The sequence below is a fragment of the Peromyscus maniculatus genome, chromosome 1, assembly GCF_049852395.1.
Source record: "Peromyscus maniculatus bairdii isolate BWxNUB_F1_BW_parent chromosome 1, HU_Pman_BW_mat_3.1, whole genome shotgun sequence".
Lineage (NCBI taxonomy): Eukaryota > Metazoa > Chordata > Mammalia > Rodentia > Cricetidae > Peromyscus > Peromyscus maniculatus.
In genome coordinates this window covers 35,575,007-35,593,646 of record NC_134852.1, presented here as the reverse complement: position 1 = coordinate 35,593,646, position 18,640 = coordinate 35,575,007, and the positions used below count along the sequence as shown (strand labels likewise).

Genomic DNA, 18,640 nt, shown 5'->3' with positions numbered 1-18,640 from the left:
TGTGTCTATGGCATGAATGGTACTTTCATCATGGAGTGGATTGTACTCAGGTCTAGGGGCCTGTTACAACAATCATCTAGGGTTTTTTTTTTTGTTGTTGTTTTTCTGTTTGTTTTCTATATCTTAGCTGAAACTTAGGGCATTGGGGTCCTTGAAGTGGCAATGCCCATGCTCATGTCAGCAACACACATTCATTCAAGACTGCATCCACTCCTTACACACTCACTTAAGGCTTCTTATACTCCTCATGTTCAACACTATTGGTAAAACTGGATTTCCTCCAGTGAGAGTGCTTGTCTCCCTAAGATTTCTTGACAAATTGTAACCAGCAAGACAAAGCTTGTGAATATATTGCTTCTTCAATAACTGATACCACAGAAACACACACATCTATCTCTTTCCACATTGCACATACATGACCACACAGCATCCTGTAACATACACATGTCCATTTATGCTTCCATGTAACACAAACATGAACATAGAGTATCTTGCAAGGTGATATCTTCCCTTCAATTTATTTATGTTGGTGGTGTAATGGCTATTCTTGGTTGTCAGCTTGACTATATCTGGAATGAACTACAATGGAACACATACCTGTGAGACATTTTCTGCTTGAAGTGGGTGAATCCACTTCTAGTCCAGATCTTTGAGGTAGGAAGACACTTTATTTTTTGGTTTTTCTAGACAGGGTTTCTCTGTAAAACAGTCCTGCCTGTCCTGAAACTCACTTTGTAGACTGTTGTGGAATATTATTTTTAAATGCATTACATTCATCTATGTTGTAGAATATTTGTTTAATGATACAAAAATATGTTGCATTCTTTTATGTTGCATTTGTTTAACTCTGTGAAGCTGTGTTACTTTGCCTGTCTAGAACACCTGATTGTTCTAATAAAGAGCTGAGTGCCCAATAGCTAGGCAGGAGAAGGGATAGGCAGGGCTGGCAGGCAAAGAGAATAAATAGGAGAAATCTAGGAAGAGAAGACCAAGGAACAAAAACAGGAGGAGAGGAGGACATCAGGGGCCAGCCACCCATCTACACAGCAAGCCATGGAATAAGAAGGAAAGATATACAGAAACAAAGAAAGATAAAAGCCCAGAGGCAAAAGGTTGATTAGGATAATTTAAGTTAGGAAAAGCTTGCAAGAAATAAGTCAAGCTAATACCAGGCATCTATAAGTAAGAATAAGCCTGCATGTGTTTATTTGCAAGCTGCATGGCGGGCCACCCAAAGACCAAAGAGTGAAAAAAAACAACTACAGTAGAGACCAGGCTGGGTTTAAATGCTAGGATTAACTTACACCACCACCTTCCAGCAAATTTTGGTTATTTTTGTTAATGTTTTATGGGGAGGTCACCAAAGAAGACCACTCAGATAGAGTTTATAGTCAAATGAAACTCTTTATTCCAGCCAGCTTGGACTACACTCTGGTAGTGGGGAACCCAAGTGTAGCCCCAAGCATATAGAGCAAGAAGATATTAAAAGCAAAAACAATATCCTGTTATCTTGCTCAGCAGATGCAGGAGGAGGTTTTGCCCAAGCAGGCAGGTTAACAGAAGCCAAAATAAGTAGTTAGCTGCAGGGGGACATGCAAGCAGTTTAACAGAAGCCAGGATAAATAAGCTGGGGAGTCACAATCTCTAGTTCTGAGAACACAGTTCTGTAGTTTTCCATGAGATTCTCCATCAGAAGTCAAATTCTATCCACCCCTAAAATGGATTCAGCAAGACTATGCAATGGAGGTGACTTTGTACTATCTTGCCCTGTCACAAATGTATAGTTTATATTAATGATGAACCAAGAGCATAAATTACAAGGAAAAACTTTTGAAATTTTTATGTATTTATTGAACACCTTTAAAAAGTACTTATTCATCAACAGCTGTGTTTTTAACTTCTTCACACAAATACTTAAGGAATTCTCAACAAAAATACTTTCATGTACATTTTCAGGCATCAGATTTTATCCAGAATGAAGTTATTTAAATTGAATAGTGAAGGAATAAGGCTTTTCTAAACTATCTGCAATAAAATTTGTCTTTCTTATCAGTTACATTCCAGGCAATAAAAGCAAGAACACTGTAAAAGTCATTTTACAGAACATGGGCATGAACCAAATACTCTTCAAGGATTTTATATCTATTGTACTGTTTCCAAAACTTTTGTTTGGTACTGTGCTTGCCATTAACAAATTAGGCAGAAAGTAAACATTGTGCCTATTATCACAGGAGCCATGGGATATTAATGGTGACAAGGAAGGTACCTCAGATAAACCTAGTCCCAATAACTACTCTCCCTAAGCTGACTGTCCTGGGTGAATAGTGTTTGACAAATTAAGTTTATACAATTAACAAGATGAGAGTAATCAAAAACATAATGGCCAACATTGTCTGACATTCTCAATAGAGTATCATCTCTGAACAACAGACTCCCCACACTCTGATTCTCTAAGGGTTTCTTGGCATCAAGAGTATGAATACTCGCCAGGCGGCGGCGGCGGCGGCGGCGGCGGCGGCGGCGGCGGCGGCGGCGCACGCCTTTAATCCCAGCACTCGGGAGGCAGAGGCAGACGGATCTCTGTGAGTTCGAGGCCAGCCTGGGCTACCAAGTGAGTTCCAGGAAAGGCGCAAAACTACACAGAGAAATCCTGTCTTGAAGAAAAAAAAAAAAAAAAAGAGTATGAATACTCCTGGGGGGTGGGAGGAGGGCAGAGGTGGGATCTGTGGGTGATATGTAGAGTAGAAAATTTCTTAATAAAGAAAAATCAAAAACAAAAACAAAAAAACAAAACAACAACAAAAGAGTATGAATACTCTGATGTTGACCAAATCTGAGGGCAGACTAAAGTTCTTCCCATATTCTTTTTAGTCACAGTCTTGCCAATGAGTCCTCCAATGTTCAGTAAAATTTCCATACAAAGGCTTGTCCACTTTCTTTACATGCATAGGACTCCTGATGATGATAGATTTTCTGATGTTGTGTAGGCTCACCATTTACAATAAAGGTTTTCCCACATTCCTCATATTCACAGGGTTTCAGACATATAAGGACTCTCTGATGAGCTTTAAGAGCTGAGCTAATTCTATAAATGTTCCCATATTCCTTGCATTTATAGCATTGCACACCAGCATGGATTCCTTTACATTGAAGAAGGCCTGAGCTCAAACTGAATGTCTTTCCACATTCTTTACACTGATAAGAGTTTCATACCAGTATAAATTCACCACTGTGCAGTAAAGGCTGAATTAAATCTAAACATTTTCCCACATTTCTTACATTCATAGGGTTGCTTACCATTATGAATTCTCTAATACATAGCTAGCTTAGAATTACTGAAGGCCTTTCCACATTCCTTACATCAGAAGGCTTATTAATATGAATATTGGCATGTTAAATGAAGTCTGATTTTCAACTAATGGACTTCACACATTCTTAACATTGGTAAGTTTTCTCACCAGTGTGAATTCTTTGATGTACTTTAAGATCTCCACCACGAGAAAAGTACTTCCCACATTCTTTACATTCATAAGGATTCTTGCCAGTATGAATTCTAAAATGTCCAAGAAATTGGTAATGATATTGAAAGGCTTCCCCACATTCCTTACATTGAAAGGGCTTCTCACCAGTATGGATTCTCTCATGAATTCTAAGGCCTGTACCACGAATAAAGCCCTTTCCACATTCCTTGCACTGAAAAGGTTTCACATCAGTATGAATTCTCTGATGTTGAGTAAGTTGGTACTGAAGTCTGAAGGCTGACCCACACTGCTCACATTCAAATGATTTCTCTCCAGTATGAATGCTCTGGTGCCGAGTGAGCTGTGCCAGAACAGTGAAGGCCTTTCCACATTCTGTGCATTGAAAGGGTCTCTCACCAGAATGAATTTTCTGATGTTGCATAAGGTTTGAACGACGATTAAAGGCTTTCCCACACTCATTACATTCATATGGTTTCACACCGGCATGAATAATCCTATGTTCAACAAGGCTGGAGACACGCTTGAAGGACTTCCCACATTCCTCACATTCAAAAGGTGTTTGACCTGTATGAATGGTTTTATGGTAATTAAGTTGGCTGGAAAAATGAAAGGCCTTTCCACATTCTTTACATTCAAAAGGTCTCTCACCACTATGAAATCTCTGATGTCGAATGAGATGTATATTAAGTCTAAAGACTTTCCCACATTCCTTACATTCAAACGGTTTCTTTCCAGTGTGAATACTCTGATGCTCAGTAAAATTCGAACGGCGACGGAAGTATTTCCCACATTCATTGCACTGATAGGGTTTCACATCAGTATGGATTCTCTGATGCTCACTAAGTTGGTACTTTCGTCTGAAGGCTGACCCACACAGCTTGCACTTGAAAGGTTTCTCATCAGTGTGAGTTTTTTTATGCTCAGAAAGATATAGGTGAAGCCTAAAAGCCTTCCCACATACATTACATTCAAAGGGCTTCTCACTAGTATGAATACTCTGGTGTCTTGCAAGGTATGAGCCACTACTGAATATCTTGCCACACTGCTCACATTCAAATGATTTCTCTCCAGTGTGAATGTTCTGGTGCCGAGTGAGCTGTGCCAGAACAGTGAAGGCCTTTCCACATTCCTTACACTGAAAGGGTCTCTCACCAGAATGAATTTTCTGATGTTGCATGAGGTTTGAACGACGATTAAAGGCTTTCCCACACACGTTACATTCATATGGTTTCACACCAGCATGAATAATCCTATGTTGAAAAAGAGTCGAGACACGATTAAAGGACTTTCCACATTCCTCACATTCAAATGGTTTTGTACCTGTATGAATGGTTTTATGGTACTTAAGCAGGTTGGGAAGGTGAAAGGCCTTTCCACATTCATCACATTCAAAAGGTCTCTCATCACTGTGAGATTTCTGATGTCTTGTAAGTTGTTGGTGGAGTCTGAAGGCCTTCCCACATTCCTTACATTGATAGGGTTTCTCTCCAGTATGAATACTTAGATGCTGAATAAGATTTGAACGACAACCAAAGTATTTCCCACACTCATTACATTCATATGCTTTTTCTATATTGTGAGTAAGAGTATGGCAGGTGTAAGTAGGCAGTTTTTCCTTGTTATTAATCTTTTGATCAGCATCTCCATCTTGATATCCCTGTAATCTCTTGAATGTACTGTACTTGAGGCCATTACTAAAACTGGAGCCCTGGAGGTCAAAATTTTTACTTAATTGCTTTATGCTCTGTGTGGGTAAATTTATATCATAAGTATGATTTTCTGGAGATATATTTTCAGTGTTATAACATGACTCCAAATCTAAAAGAAAAGGAGAAAGCAAGAATACATTATTTTTCTGAAACACACACACACACACACACACACACACACACACACACAAAATCCACGACATGAATGGCCAGACTCTAATGGTATCATTTTCTGATAAGCTGAACAGGAACAAGGAGGGCAGCAATAATGAAAGCAGAACAGGTTGGAAATGAAAAGGCATGTTTGCTTAACAAGATTATAACTAACTGTAGTGAAAATTTTTACATGCTTCTTTACGTATTACTAGAAACACATACCCTTCAGTGAAGGTTTTTGAACCTGTGGGGACATAAAAGCCAACCCTAAAATGAGAATTTATAATAATCTGTCAGGTTTTAAGAAAACTGGTCTGGACTTAGAATTCTTTTTGTTTTGTTTTGTTTTTGAGACAGGTTTTCTCTGTGTAGCCAGAGCGGTCCTGAAACTCCCTCTGTAGACCACACTAGCCTCAAACTCAGAGATCCATCTTCCTCTGCCTCCTGAGTGCTCCTATTAAAGGTATGCGCCACCAACTCCTGCCCTAGACTTGGGATTCTTAAAAATTAAAGTGGGTAACAATCTGGGGTGGTACTGGTACACAACTGTAATTCCACCAACAAGGAGCCATAGGTAACAGAGTAATGAACTCCGGGCCAGCTTGGACTAGACAGACACTGTCTGAGAAAAACAAAAAGAAAATAAAAAGAAAAAAGGGGGAGATAATTCATTAAAAATTTTAAGAACCCTAATGATCTCCAGCCAGGGAAACAGGTAAGCTAAGTACAGATATTTACCTAGCCCTCCTCTCCTCCAAATCCAATTTCCTAGTCTCACCCCTAGCTTTGCAGCAGACCACTTGCTGTGGACTCCCCTTCCTTCCTGCCCTGATCTCCATCCAGTCAATCACACAGTCTACACCTCTAAACTTCCTTCTCCCCACTCACTGCTTTATCCCAAACCCCAATCCAACAGGCATTCTCTGGAAACCACTTATAAGTGGATATTAACAATGAAATCAATTAAATAACCAAGCTAAAATCTGTAGACCCACAGGCCTTAGGTATAGAGTAAGACACTAAGGGGACACATAGATCTCATTAGAAAAAAGAAACAGGATAGTAATGGATGGATGGGAGTGGGCCTGGGAATGATCAAATGGGGAGAGAAAGGAGGGAGTGGAGTGATGGAGAAAATATGAGGAGAGTCAGCTAAAATCAAGGGCCATTTAAGGGGTAGTATGGAACTCTAATAAAACAGAGGCTTTCTAAAATATATACATATAAGAAGGTGATCTAACTGAAATTCCAAATAATGGGGAGACAGAGACTCGCTTGACCATCTCATCACCAAATGAGCTTCCAGAGCTTCCAATACCAGTGTTTGGTTACATCTAATTGAGTTGCTGGCCAAAAGGGCACCATGGGAACAAAAAACAAAAAACAAAACAAAACCAAAAACAACAACAACAACAACAAAAAACCCTCAGACTGTTGCTAAGACTACAGACTGTTGTCCACAAACTGAAAGCAAGGCCCATTGCTGAAGACAACATCTATCAACTTATTGAACATAGAGAAGTAAAGCTGTTGCTAACATTGAGCCTTCACCCTATGTGTTGTAGAATATTATTTTAATATGTGTTACATTTGTTTATGCTGTAGGACATGTGTTTAATGATGCAAAGATGTGTTGCATTCTTTTATGTTGCATTTGTTTAACTCTGTGAAGCTGTGTTACTGTATCTGTCTAAAACACCTGATGGTCTAATAAAGAGCTAAATGGTCAATAGCAAGACAGGAGAAAGAATAGGCTGGGCTGGCAAGGAGAGAATAAAAAGGAGAAATCTGGAAGGAGCACAAAAGGAGAAAGAGCAAGAGAACAAGGAGAGGAGAACGCTAGGGGCCAGCCACCAAGCCACATAGCCAGCCATGGAGTAAGAATGAAAGTAAGATTTACAGAAGAAAAGGGAAAAGCCTAGAAGCAAAATGTAGATGGGTTAATTTAAATTAAGCAAGCTCTCAAGAAACAAGCCAAGCTAAGGCCAGGCATTTAAAATAAAGAATAAGCCTCCATGTGTGATTTATTTGGGGGCTGGGTGGTGGGCCCCTAAAGAGCCCATAGAGTAAAAACAACCAACAATACCTATGTTCCAATGTCTTTGGTACAGGAAGATACTCTATACACTACCAAAAGAGAAACATAAACACCAAGCCACCCACAAACCCTTGGAGTGACAATAGAGTGCTGCCTACAAGAATTGCTAGGGCCACGGTGGCATAAAGCTTGTGGGAGTAACCAATCAATATATGATTTGACTTCAGGGTCATCCATGAGATGAAACCCATTTCCGACACTGGATGAGTGACCAAGAACCAGAGACTAGACAGCACAGGGACCAAGAGTAAAACCAAATACTACTGTTCTCAAACACAAAAAGAAAAATGAAGCAATAAAATGGGTCCTAATGGCATCCTGCTATACTTATAGATCAGTGTCTTGCTCAGCCATCATCAGAGGAGCTTCCTTATGCAGCAGCTGGGAACAAATGCAGAGACCCACAGCCAGACACTATGCAGAGAATGAGACCTTAGGATGTCAGCCCTAAAAAGCGTGTTTCCATCAAACCTCTCCTCTCAGGGAACTCTGTGGAGGAAAGAAACAGTGTAAAATCTAGAGAGATAGAAGACATCAAGAAAACAAGAACCTGCCGGGCAGTGGTGGCGCACGCCTTTAATCCCAGCACTCGGGAGGCAGAGGCAGGCGGATCTCTGTGAGTTCGAGGCCAGCCTGGTCTCCAAAGCGAGTTCCAGGAAAGGCGCAAAGCTACACAGAGAAACCCTGTCTCGAAAAACCAAAAAAAAAAAAAAAAAAAAAAAAAGAAAACAAGAACCTCTAAATCAACATGATCAAAGTTCTCATGAGCTCACAGAGACTGAGGCAGCATGCATGAGGCCTGCACCATCCAACCTGCACCAGGTCCTTTGTGCATAAACTTATTATGGCCTCCAGCATAGTGTGTATGGGATTATGAATGTGCAAACAAGTTCATCTCTGTTTCTTGTTCCTTCTCTTGGGTAATGTCTCTTCTGTTTGTTTTGTCCAACTCCAATGTGTTAGTTTTTGTTTAGTCTGTTTTATTATATTATATTTTATCATTATCCCTTAGAAGCATGGTTGTTTTCTAAGAAGAGAGAAATGGAGTGGATCCAGATAGAAGGTGAAGTGGGAAGGAACTGGGAGTAACATCACACCTTGATTAGCGTGACTAGGAAGATACACAATTAAAACATTTGCTATGCCTCACTGTGTTCCTGCATTCACTGGTGTTCAAAGTGTCTTATCATTGGATCAGTGGTTAAGGACACTGACTGCTCTTCCAGAGGACCTGGGTTCCAGTACCAGCAGCCACCTGTAACTCCAGCCCCAGGGGATCTGATATTCTCTTATGGCATCTTTGGGAACCTGCACACCTGTGTGCACACACACACCCAATAAGGTATGTTTAAAATGGTAGAATGGGTAACTGCTCCAGTAAGAGGGAAGAAGGTGAGGACAACTTAGCGAGTCATGAACTAGAAGCCCTGTGACAGCCTTTGCTATGACCTTGACTTCCTTCCCAGGTCTCAGGCATGTTCTTCCACAGGCCTTGGCGAGTGGAAGAAAGTGTGTCAACCCAGTGTCAGCCATGAGGCGACTCTCCGACCACATGCTGTGCCTGGCAATGCTGGAGACCTGCCTTCCTCTTACTCACCTGGGCTGGGCCTGTCTGTTTCTTCCTTCACAACCATCCAGGGCTCTCTCTCCTGCTCTAATAAGGCGATCAGATCGGGTTTGGAAACGGAACTTCCCACTTAAAAGAAAGAAGAAATGACACGTAGAGACATTTTAAACTCGGTCCCTCTAGTTATCCCAGGATGACCTGGAACTCAATATGATGACCAGGCTGTCCTGGAACTTCTTTGATCTGCCTGCCCCTGCCTCCCAAATGCTGGGATTAAAGGTGTGTGCCACCATGAGCTGCCTGTGTATATTTTGAAAACTACAGACTTATTTATTATGAAGGTCTATACAGTTTGGCATGGTGGACCATGCCTGTTAGCTCAGCAGGTGGGGAATGAGCCGTGCCAATCTGGGCTGCAGAGCAAGACCCTTGTCTTGGAAAACCAGATAAAATACTCTAAGAGACAAAATAATTCTGAGGAAAGACTTCAGAGGAGAACCTGGGTGAGAAACCAGCTGTTGCAGAAAAGGGTTTAATCTCATTTAAATGCAGATAAGGGCTTGTCACTGAAGGGGAAAGTACATATAGTGGGGGAACATGAACCCTTAGGCTACACTGTCTAGTGTAAACCCCTTCTGTGCAATTCACCAATAATGCCATTTATTTATGCAAGCCCCGTAAGATTCTATGCTTAATGTTCCCATCTTAAAAACTGAATATGGAGTCAGGCATGGTGGCACACCCCTTTATTCCCAGCACTGGGGAGTCACAGGCAGGCAGATCTCTGTGATTTCTGGGCTAGCATGGTCTACAAATCCAGTTCCAGGACAGCTAGGGTTGTTACACACAGAAACGCTGTCTCAAAAAAACAAACAAACAAAAAACCTGGGCCTGGTGGCACACACATGTAATCACAACACTTGAGAAGTAGAAGCAGGAGATGAGAAGTTCAAAGACAGCTTTAGTTTCATACACATCCAAAGTTCCTCTAGGCTACATGAGACATGGTCTCAAAAAAAGAAATTAATAATAATGATAATGATAATAATAATAATAATTTAGATTGAGTTGCTAATATCTATTAGGTAGGGTTGATACTAAGATTAAACACTACATTCAAATACTTTGAACACTATCTTACTTACAGTAACACAAAATCATTATTTTTTAAATTTCCATTTATTTACACAGTCATTCTGGGGATGGAACTAGGGTTTGAGCATGCTGGGCAAGTGCTCTACTCTCTACTACTGAGTTCAAGTCCCACTGTTAGCACTATTGTTATTTATGCTGCCTTCTTTCACATGTACACCTCATTCTTACAAATTTACTCAATGAAAAAGACAAATTTACAGCCTGAAACTTCCACAACAAAGCAGGTAAAGGAAGTGTTTGTTGGAAACAGAATGCGTCCACTTCTGTTTTAAGTAGATTCTGCTGATTCATTATGAAGTAAATGATAAAACTTCTTTTGTGTAAGCGTATAGTGTATGCATAGTTCAGGAAGGCGTGGGCACAGTGTATGTAGGTATGCATACATGCAGGTGAGTACAGGTCAAAGACTGATGTGAGGTGTCATCTTTGATTGCTCCCCACTTTGGTTCCTGAGACAGCATCTCTCTCTGAACCCAGAGCTCATTGAGAGGATCTCCAAGGTGTGGACAAAAAGCAGGTGCTTCGGCCAGGCGGTGGTGGCGCACGCCTTTAATCCCAGCACTCGGGAGGCAGAGCCAGGCGGATCTCTGTGAGTTCGAGGCCAGCCTGAACTACCAAGTGAGTTCCAGGAAAAGGCGCAAAGCTACACAGAGAAACCCTGTCTCGAAAAACCAAAAAAAAAAAAAAAAAAAAAAAAAAGCAGGTGCTTCATGAAGCTCCTGTTTTCAACCAAGGAAATCTCACAATATTCCTTTGGGAAGGAGGAGGAACTCAGCTACCTCTTTAAAATTCTATTGACTTAAATTTATTTTATTTTATATATATGTAAGTGTCTGTCTGCATGTACATCTGAGCACCACATGCAGGCATGATGACCATGGAGACCAGAAGAGGGTATCAGATCCCCTGGACCTGAGAGTTATACCATCTTATGGTGGTAGGAATTGAACCCAAGCCCTCTAAAAGAACAATCAGTTCTCTTATCAGTCAAGATACCTCTCTAGCCCCTAATTACATTTATTTATGTATGTATGTATGTATGTATTTATGTATTTATTTCGTTTCTTTGTTTTGTTTGAAACAAGGTGTATGTATGTATGTATGTATTTATGTATCTATCTATTTATTTCGTTTCTTTGTTTTGTTTGAAACAAGGCCTTACTCTGTACACTAGGCTAGTCTGGAACTCACTATGTATCTGAAGGTGACTTAGAACTCACAGCAATCATCCTGCTTCAGCCTTCTGAGTAAAGGAATGACAGACAGGGGCCACCAAGCCCAGCTTCAGCTACCACAGAAAAATGGCCCTGTCTTTTCATTCAGAGTGAGGAAAGCCAACAGTGTAGAGAGCATATCCCCCTTTCACGGGGACAGATGGCCTTACCCACTGTGACGAGGTTGCTGTAGGTCTCCAACATCATGTCCCTGTATAAGACCCTCTGAGTAGCATCCAGGCAGGCCCACTCCTCCTGAGAGAAGTCAACAGCCACATCTCTGAATGTCACTGACCCCTGAAACCACAAACACAAGTAGAGTGAAATTGGGGAAGCATTCAAGATGGAAAATCAGAAGTGAAAGGACTCAAGAACAGGAAGAAGATATGGAAATGTTCAAAGTACCTGACTGCAGAAGCTCCCCCAGTAAAGGATGACAGTACGCACCCTACACATCTAATAAATGTGCATTTCCATTCCAATCACACCCTTCAAGTTACAGACCAGAAGAGAGAAATGTCACCCGGGTTCAGTGTAAACTACCTAAGAAATAGTGTGAGTCCTTGAGTTTATTATGGTATCAGATGATATCAGTAAGATTTTTTTTTTTGTCACAATAATGATTTTTGCAACTATGTAAGAGTCTGTAAACTATGTAAGGGTTCATATTACTGGCATATTAACAAAAGCTTTCAAGGTGAACAGTGTGTCTCAGGTCTTCCTGGACTCTGGAGACGACAGTCCCCTCCCAATCACAGCCTGGATGACCTTTCCCTCTCATCACTGAACTCTCTTAAAGCCCCTCAAGCAGGTCATCTCATCACACACATGCACCAAGGCCATTCACTCTCAAACCCTGTGTCATCAGCCTGAAAACACCGAAGATGTCGATCAGGATTCCCAGTGCAGTCAAAGGAGACCATCACCTCAACGGTCTGAAACCCCCAAAGACCCCGCTTCCCTGTGGACTGTCACCTCCTCTGCAACGACAGTCCTCCCTGACCACAGACCAAGCAGAAAGCAGATGTGCAGGGATGCATTCAAAGAAAACTCCAGAACCAGCAGGAAAGAGCCCCAGACAGAAGTGCTCTGGTCTTCCAACCCTCACTGTAATGGGGCAGACTGGGCTGGGGGATTTCAGGTCCTTGGGAAGCTTCACAAGAGGAAGACAGCAAACACTCACCTAACCTGAAAGTCACCCTATGTAAAGAGACAAAGGTCAACTTACACAGACCATGTCTTGAGAACTAGAGCTGGCCATCCTTCTTCAGGATCCTCCCCTGGGGGACAAAAAGAAAGCCTTTCAGTGGATTGTGACTTGATGTTCCCAGACTGACTTAGGTCAGCATGATTTCATCGACTACTTTTATATCTCAAACATCCCCCCACACACACTCCTCTCCCACTGCTCATAGCCTCCCCCACACAAATTAGAAGCAGACAGGAGTCTACACAAAGACGATTCTGTCCTAACCCCAGACAATGCATTGCATGAGGGCTCAGTGTGGATGTGCAGAGCATAAGCATGACTGTCTTTAGTTCCTCCAGAAGATGCCAGCAGAAGGGATCCCATCTTCCATCCTGAGATCCAGCTAGCCCTAGACTGGGCCCCTCCTTCTACTGTAAGCAGCTCTTCCTACTGGAATCCCATCTTTCAGGGCTGACAGGGGTAACAGCATCCAAACTGTAACTCCTTTGAAAACTCAGGGCTGAGTGAGGCACAGCAAGCTTGGCTGGAGGGTCTGCAGCTGCAATCCTCAGGCAGCGTTCAGCATCCCGGACCCACTTTGAGTGAATAGGATAGTACACCATGGAACACTTTCCTGAGTGCTTTCCCTCAGATATGATTATGGCTTCCATTGTATCAATTAAATTATATTCTTTATGAAGATTATGAGATTACACGCATGCACCACCATGCCTAACTCTCAAGTATATCTGATAATCTTAGGAAACTATACATTTTTGTCTCCCCACAAAATTCATATACAAATATTCTTTCTTTATCTTTCCTTCCCTCTTGACTCTGGATACAGCAGGCTAGCTAGCCTTCCAGGAATTCTCTTGTCTCCCCCTCCCATCTTGCAGTAGGAGGGCTGGGATTAGAGACATGCACTGCTGCATCTGGCATTGCATAGTTTCACGCTTGCAAGCACTGTACCCACTGAGCCATCACCCCAGCCCACATTTATACATGTCTGTGATGGTTCAGGGTGTGACCTCATGACATTTATGACTGCCTTTGTTTCATGAAGCTTGTGATCCTGAAGGCCATAGATAAAAGTGTAATTAGTCTGCTGCATCTAATATAGCATAGGTCTATGTTGCCAGCATTGGAGAGGCAGAGGCATGAGGCTTCTTCAAAGTCAACATGAGTTCCAGAATAGCCTCTCTAGTCAGTGATGCTGGCAAAACTGAATATTAACATTCAGGAGAATGACATTAGACCTTCAGTCACACTGTAAAAACACAAGTAACAAAAGGAAAATGGACAAATCAAACTAAAAACTTTACACAGCAGAAGAAACAATCAGGAGAAGAGGGATAATGTAGGGCATGGGAGAGAATATTTGCAAACTGTACCTCTGACAAGGAGTTAACATCTAAACTCCTTCACAGCAAAGGACGCAGAAAATTCAGAAACAGGAGAACACGGAAATAGACATTTTCCCACACGGAACATCAATGTGGCCTATTAGAGGTACATGAAAATTAAGCATCAGAGAGATACACATTAAAATCACAATGAGAAGCCTCCTCATGCTTGATCAGAGTGTCAATTACAGGATGGGGGTGGGGCAGCTAGAGAGATAGATGGCCCAGTGGTTTAGAGTACTTAATACTCTTGCAGAGGATGTAGGTTCATTTTCCAACACCCACATGGTAGCTCACAACCAACCTTAACTCCAATTTCAGGGGATTTGACACCCTCTTCTGGCCTCCTCAGGTACCAGGCACGGACAAGGTGCAAATATATTCATTTAGGCAAAACACTCACAAATATTAAAGAAAATGAACTAAATAAATTTTTTAAAGCGACCATTATCAGCAAGAAAGCATAATGAGTACAATGAGGAGGAAAAATGCACATTACTGGAGGAAATGTAAATTAATACAGTCATCATTAGAAACAATACCGTGGATTCTCAAACAATTAAATAGAGCTGTCACATGATCCATCAATCCCGCTACTGAGTAAGGACATACAAGGGAAATAAATCAGTACCTCAAAGAGACATTTACACTCTCACATTTATTCCAGAATAATTTACACATCTGTGATATACCATCCTATCAAAGGATGAATGGACAAAGCAAATCCAGAATGAGGTTCACGGACACAGTGCAACAATATCCTACCATTTACTACATGGGTGAACATGGAGGAACACAAGGGAAATAAGCTAAAGACACAAAGACAAATGGTGGGGCTGGAGAGATGGCTCAGAGGCTAAGAGCTGGGATGGCTTTTCCAGAGGTCCGGAGTTCAGTTCCCTGACAGTTCACAATGCCTGTAACTCCAGCTCCAGTGGATCTTTTACATCTGGTCTCCGAGGGCACCTGTGCTCATGTACGTATAATCCCATACAGAACTTAGAATAAAAATAATTAATCTTAACAAAAAGACAAACACCCACCATCTCACTCATGCTGAATCTGAAAATGTTCTATCACAAGAACAAGTTAAATGGTGGGTAATGGGGGTGTGAATGGCTGAGGTAATGGAGTGAGTGGCTGAGGTAATGGAGGTGTGAGTGGCTGAGGTAATGGAGGTGTGAGTGGCTGAGGTAATAGAGGTGTGAGTGGCTGAGGTAGTGGGGGTGTGAGTGGCTGAAGTAATGGGGGTGTGAGTGGCTGAGGTAATGGAGGTGTGAGTGGCTGAGGTAATGGAGGTTGAGTGGCTGAGATAATGGAGGTATGAGTGGTTGAGGTAATGGAGGTGTGAGTGGCTGAGGTAATGGAGGTGTGAGTGGCTGAGGTAATGGAGGTGTGAGTGGCTGAGGTAATGGAGGTGTGAGTGGCTGAGGTAATGGAGGTGTGAGTGGCTGAGGTAATGGAGGTGTTGAGTGGCTGAGAGAATGGAGGTGTGAGTGGTTGAGGTAATGGAGGTGTGAGTGGCTGAGGTAATGGAGTGTGAGTGGCTGAGGTAATGGAGGTGTGAGTGGCTGAGGTAATGGAGGTGTGAGTGGCTGAGGTAATGGAGGTGTGAGTGGCTGAGGTAATGGGGGTGTGAGTGGCTGAGGGAATGAGGGTTGAGTGGCTGAGGTAATGGAGGTTGAGTGGCTGAGGAAATGGGGGTTGAGTGGCTGAGGTAATGGAGGTTGAGTGGCTGAGGAAATGGGGGTGTGAGTGGCTGAGGTAATGGAGGTTGAGTGGCTGAGATAATGGAGGTATGAGTGGTTGAGGTAATGGAGGTGTGAGTGGTTGAGGTAATGGAGGTGTGAGTGGCTGAGGTAATGGAGGTGTGAGTGGCTGAGGTAATGGAGGTGTGAGTGGCTGAGGTAATGGAGGTGTGAGTGGCTGAGGTAATGGAGGTGTGAGTACTAGCTGAGGTAAGGGAGGTGTGAGTGGCTGAGGTAATGAGGTGTGAGTGGCTGAGGTAATGGAGGTTGAGTGGCTGAGATAATGGGGTGTGAGTGGCTGAGGTAATGGAGTGTGAGTGGCTGAGGCGGGATGTGCAGCATCATGGTTGAGAATGGGAGATGTAGATCCATAAGGGAGTTGGGAAGATGCTGATCAAGAACTACACAAGTTCAGCTCCACAACACAAGCTCCAGATACATCATGCAACACAGTGACTATGATTAATGGTTCTGAAAGACTCAGAGAGTAGACATTAAGTGTGCTCACTAAAACATGTGACAGGTAGATTGAGACATCCCAAAGGACATAAAGAACTCCACATACTTTAAAAAATACAAGAAACGTCATCCAACTGGTGTGGTGATATATACTGTGCACACTAATAAAACTTGCCTAAGGATCAGAGGACAGAGTCAGACACTAGATTAGACACAGAGACCAGACAGTGGTGGCACACACCCTTAATCTTATCCCTCAGGAGGCAGAGATCTGTCTGGGTTCAAGGCCACACTGGGAACACAGCCAGGCAGTGGTGGCACATGCCTTTAATCCCCGGAAGTGACAACAGGGTGGAGAAAGGTATATAAGGCGTGAGGAAACAGGAACTAAAGCAATTCAGCTGAGACCCTTTCAGGTGAGGACTCAAAGGCTTTCAGTCTGAGGAAACAGGATCCATTGGATGAGGAGTTGGCAAGGTGAGGTTGGCTGTGGCTTGCTCTGCTTCTCTGATCTTTCAGATTTCACGCTGTAGGTTTTTTAATTAAAAGACCATTTAAGATTCGAACAACAAGTTGTGTGGGGGAGGGGTGGGGGTGAGGGGGGTTGCACGCCTTTAAACCTGGCACTCAGGAGACAGACATAGGCAGATCTCTGTGAGTTCCGGGACAGCATGGTCTACAAATCGAGTTCCAGGACAGTCAGGACTATTACAAAGAGAAACTCTATCTTGAAAAACAAAACAAAACAAAAAAATTTCATCTCAATATTTAAACAAATTCTGCTCTACTACATTCACTTTCTTTTACTTCTTACTTTTGAGACAGGGTCTCACTGTGTTCCCCAGCTAGCCTGGAACTCGATATGCGGACTAAGGTGACCATGAATTCACAAACATTCTCCTGCTTCTGCCTCTCCAGTGCTGAGATTTAAAGTAAAAACCATAAAGTCTAGCTTTTTTCTTTTGATTCATTTTCATAAAAATACAGCGAGTAATCACATTTTTTTTAACACTCCTTCGTACTACAGAAAACTGAAGAGAATGAACCGAAAATGACCACACAAAGCAACAACAAGAACACATCAGGCCCTTACTGTATGGCTGGCACTGCACTAACAGGCTTTACTACGGTCATTCTGAAGTACATGACAAGGCTAGAGATCTGGAAAAAGAAAGAACTTAGACTCCAACCCGGACACACAGATCCACATCTCCACATTCAACCACAGCACTGCACGTCTGGATCTGGCCAATATTACCCGTTTCCACACACAAATACCCTGAAAATTACTAGTTCTCAAAGATGCCAAATTTTGTGCCATCACTTTCCCACTCCTGAAATCCTCAGGAGTGAACAAAAATCACCTACCACCTCCATTCTTCCCCTGCTTGGAAAGGAAGGCCTTTAAAGTTCAAAGGCCACCTGATATGCGATGTCATCGAAATGGTTATCGATTTACCAAATCGGGGTTTGAAAGCGCTAACGCTAACCTCTGGAGGTTCCTATCTATCTTGGGCAAATGGAGTGATTGTAGAGAGAAGACGTCAAGGATCTCTGAACCGATTATGTGAATATTAAGTGGAAAGGGAGGGGACAATGTAAGTTAAGGGCCACAGTGGCGGAGCTATCAATTTACATCTTCCTCCTTCACTTACTGACAGTTCTATATTCTGAAACTACAACCTCGTTCCTCAAACAGGAAGAAAGAGCAAACTCACTCTCGAATCCTAGAAGTGCAGCAATAACGTTCGCATTCTTCTCCAGGCCCTCATCTGAGTAACGCGGACTCGGGGAGCCCGGGCAAGCAGGAGATCCCAGGCTGTGCATCCGAGCGAGCGCTCTCCTCACTTCCCACCACACTCCCGATGGCCAGAGCTCTGAGAAAGTTATGGACTCCACAAGCAGCTGCCCGCCTAGGCGACCCTCGGAGGCGCTTCCGGCCTCAAACGCTCGCCCCAAGCTCCAGTCCGGACCTCAGGGGAAGCTTCCCTCAGACTCCGTCCCTGACCTCTCGTCACTGAAGCCTGGTCCTCTTCTTCAGCCCTGTGGCCCTGAGAGAAAGCAGGAGCAGAGAGCGACTGGCAGGGACCCAGACAATGCAGAGAGCTCGAGGTGTCCACACACACGCGCGCACACACACACACACGTGTACACACACGCACGGACACACACGTGTACACACGCACACACACACACACGGACACACACTCACACTCGCAGCCGCACCACCGTCCCCACACACTCACACACTTCACCATCCGCTCACCCCACATCACCGTCCACACCCACACCCAGCCCGCTGGCTCCCGCCTTACTCAGTGGAGAATTACGCTAACCAGAGACTTCTTCCTCCTACCAGAAAGTTCTGACTGTCCACCGTAGCTCAGCGAGGACACCGGAAGTTGATGGGGTATGTTCGGCGCGGTGGCTCCTGGGAAATGTAGTCCCGGTGTCCAG

At 43.1% G+C, this 18,640-nt stretch overlaps 1 protein-coding gene across 9 annotated transcripts; it reads right to left on the bottom strand.

The window, feature by feature from the left end:
* Nucleotides 1-1,384: 1,384 nt before the first annotated feature.
* LOC102915134 (uncharacterized) lies at nucleotides 1,385-18,637 on the bottom strand. 9 transcript variants are annotated; one of them, XM_042273358.2, is made up of 6 exons: nucleotides 18,499-18,593; nucleotides 13,965-14,073; nucleotides 12,610-12,661; nucleotides 11,552-11,678; nucleotides 9,043-9,141; nucleotides 1,385-5,300 (listed from the first exon to the last, which is right to left on the bottom strand). In XM_042273358.2, the coding sequence occupies exons 3-6, from the start codon at nucleotides 12,640-12,642 to the stop codon at nucleotides 3,436-3,438; spliced, it is 2,124 nt and encodes a 707-aa protein (XP_042129292.1). In that variant the 5' UTR covers nucleotides 12,643-12,661; nucleotides 13,965-14,073; nucleotides 18,499-18,593; the 3' UTR covers nucleotides 1,385-3,435. The 9 variants fall into 9 exon arrangements, with proteins under 9 accessions (XP_042129292.1, XP_076430975.1, XP_042129289.1 ...); XM_076574860.1 differs by having other exon boundaries at nucleotides 18,540-18,566; XM_042273355.2 differs by lacking the exon at nucleotides 18,499-18,593 and adding an exon at nucleotides 17,902-18,041.
* Nucleotides 18,638-18,640: the final 3 nt, after the last annotated feature.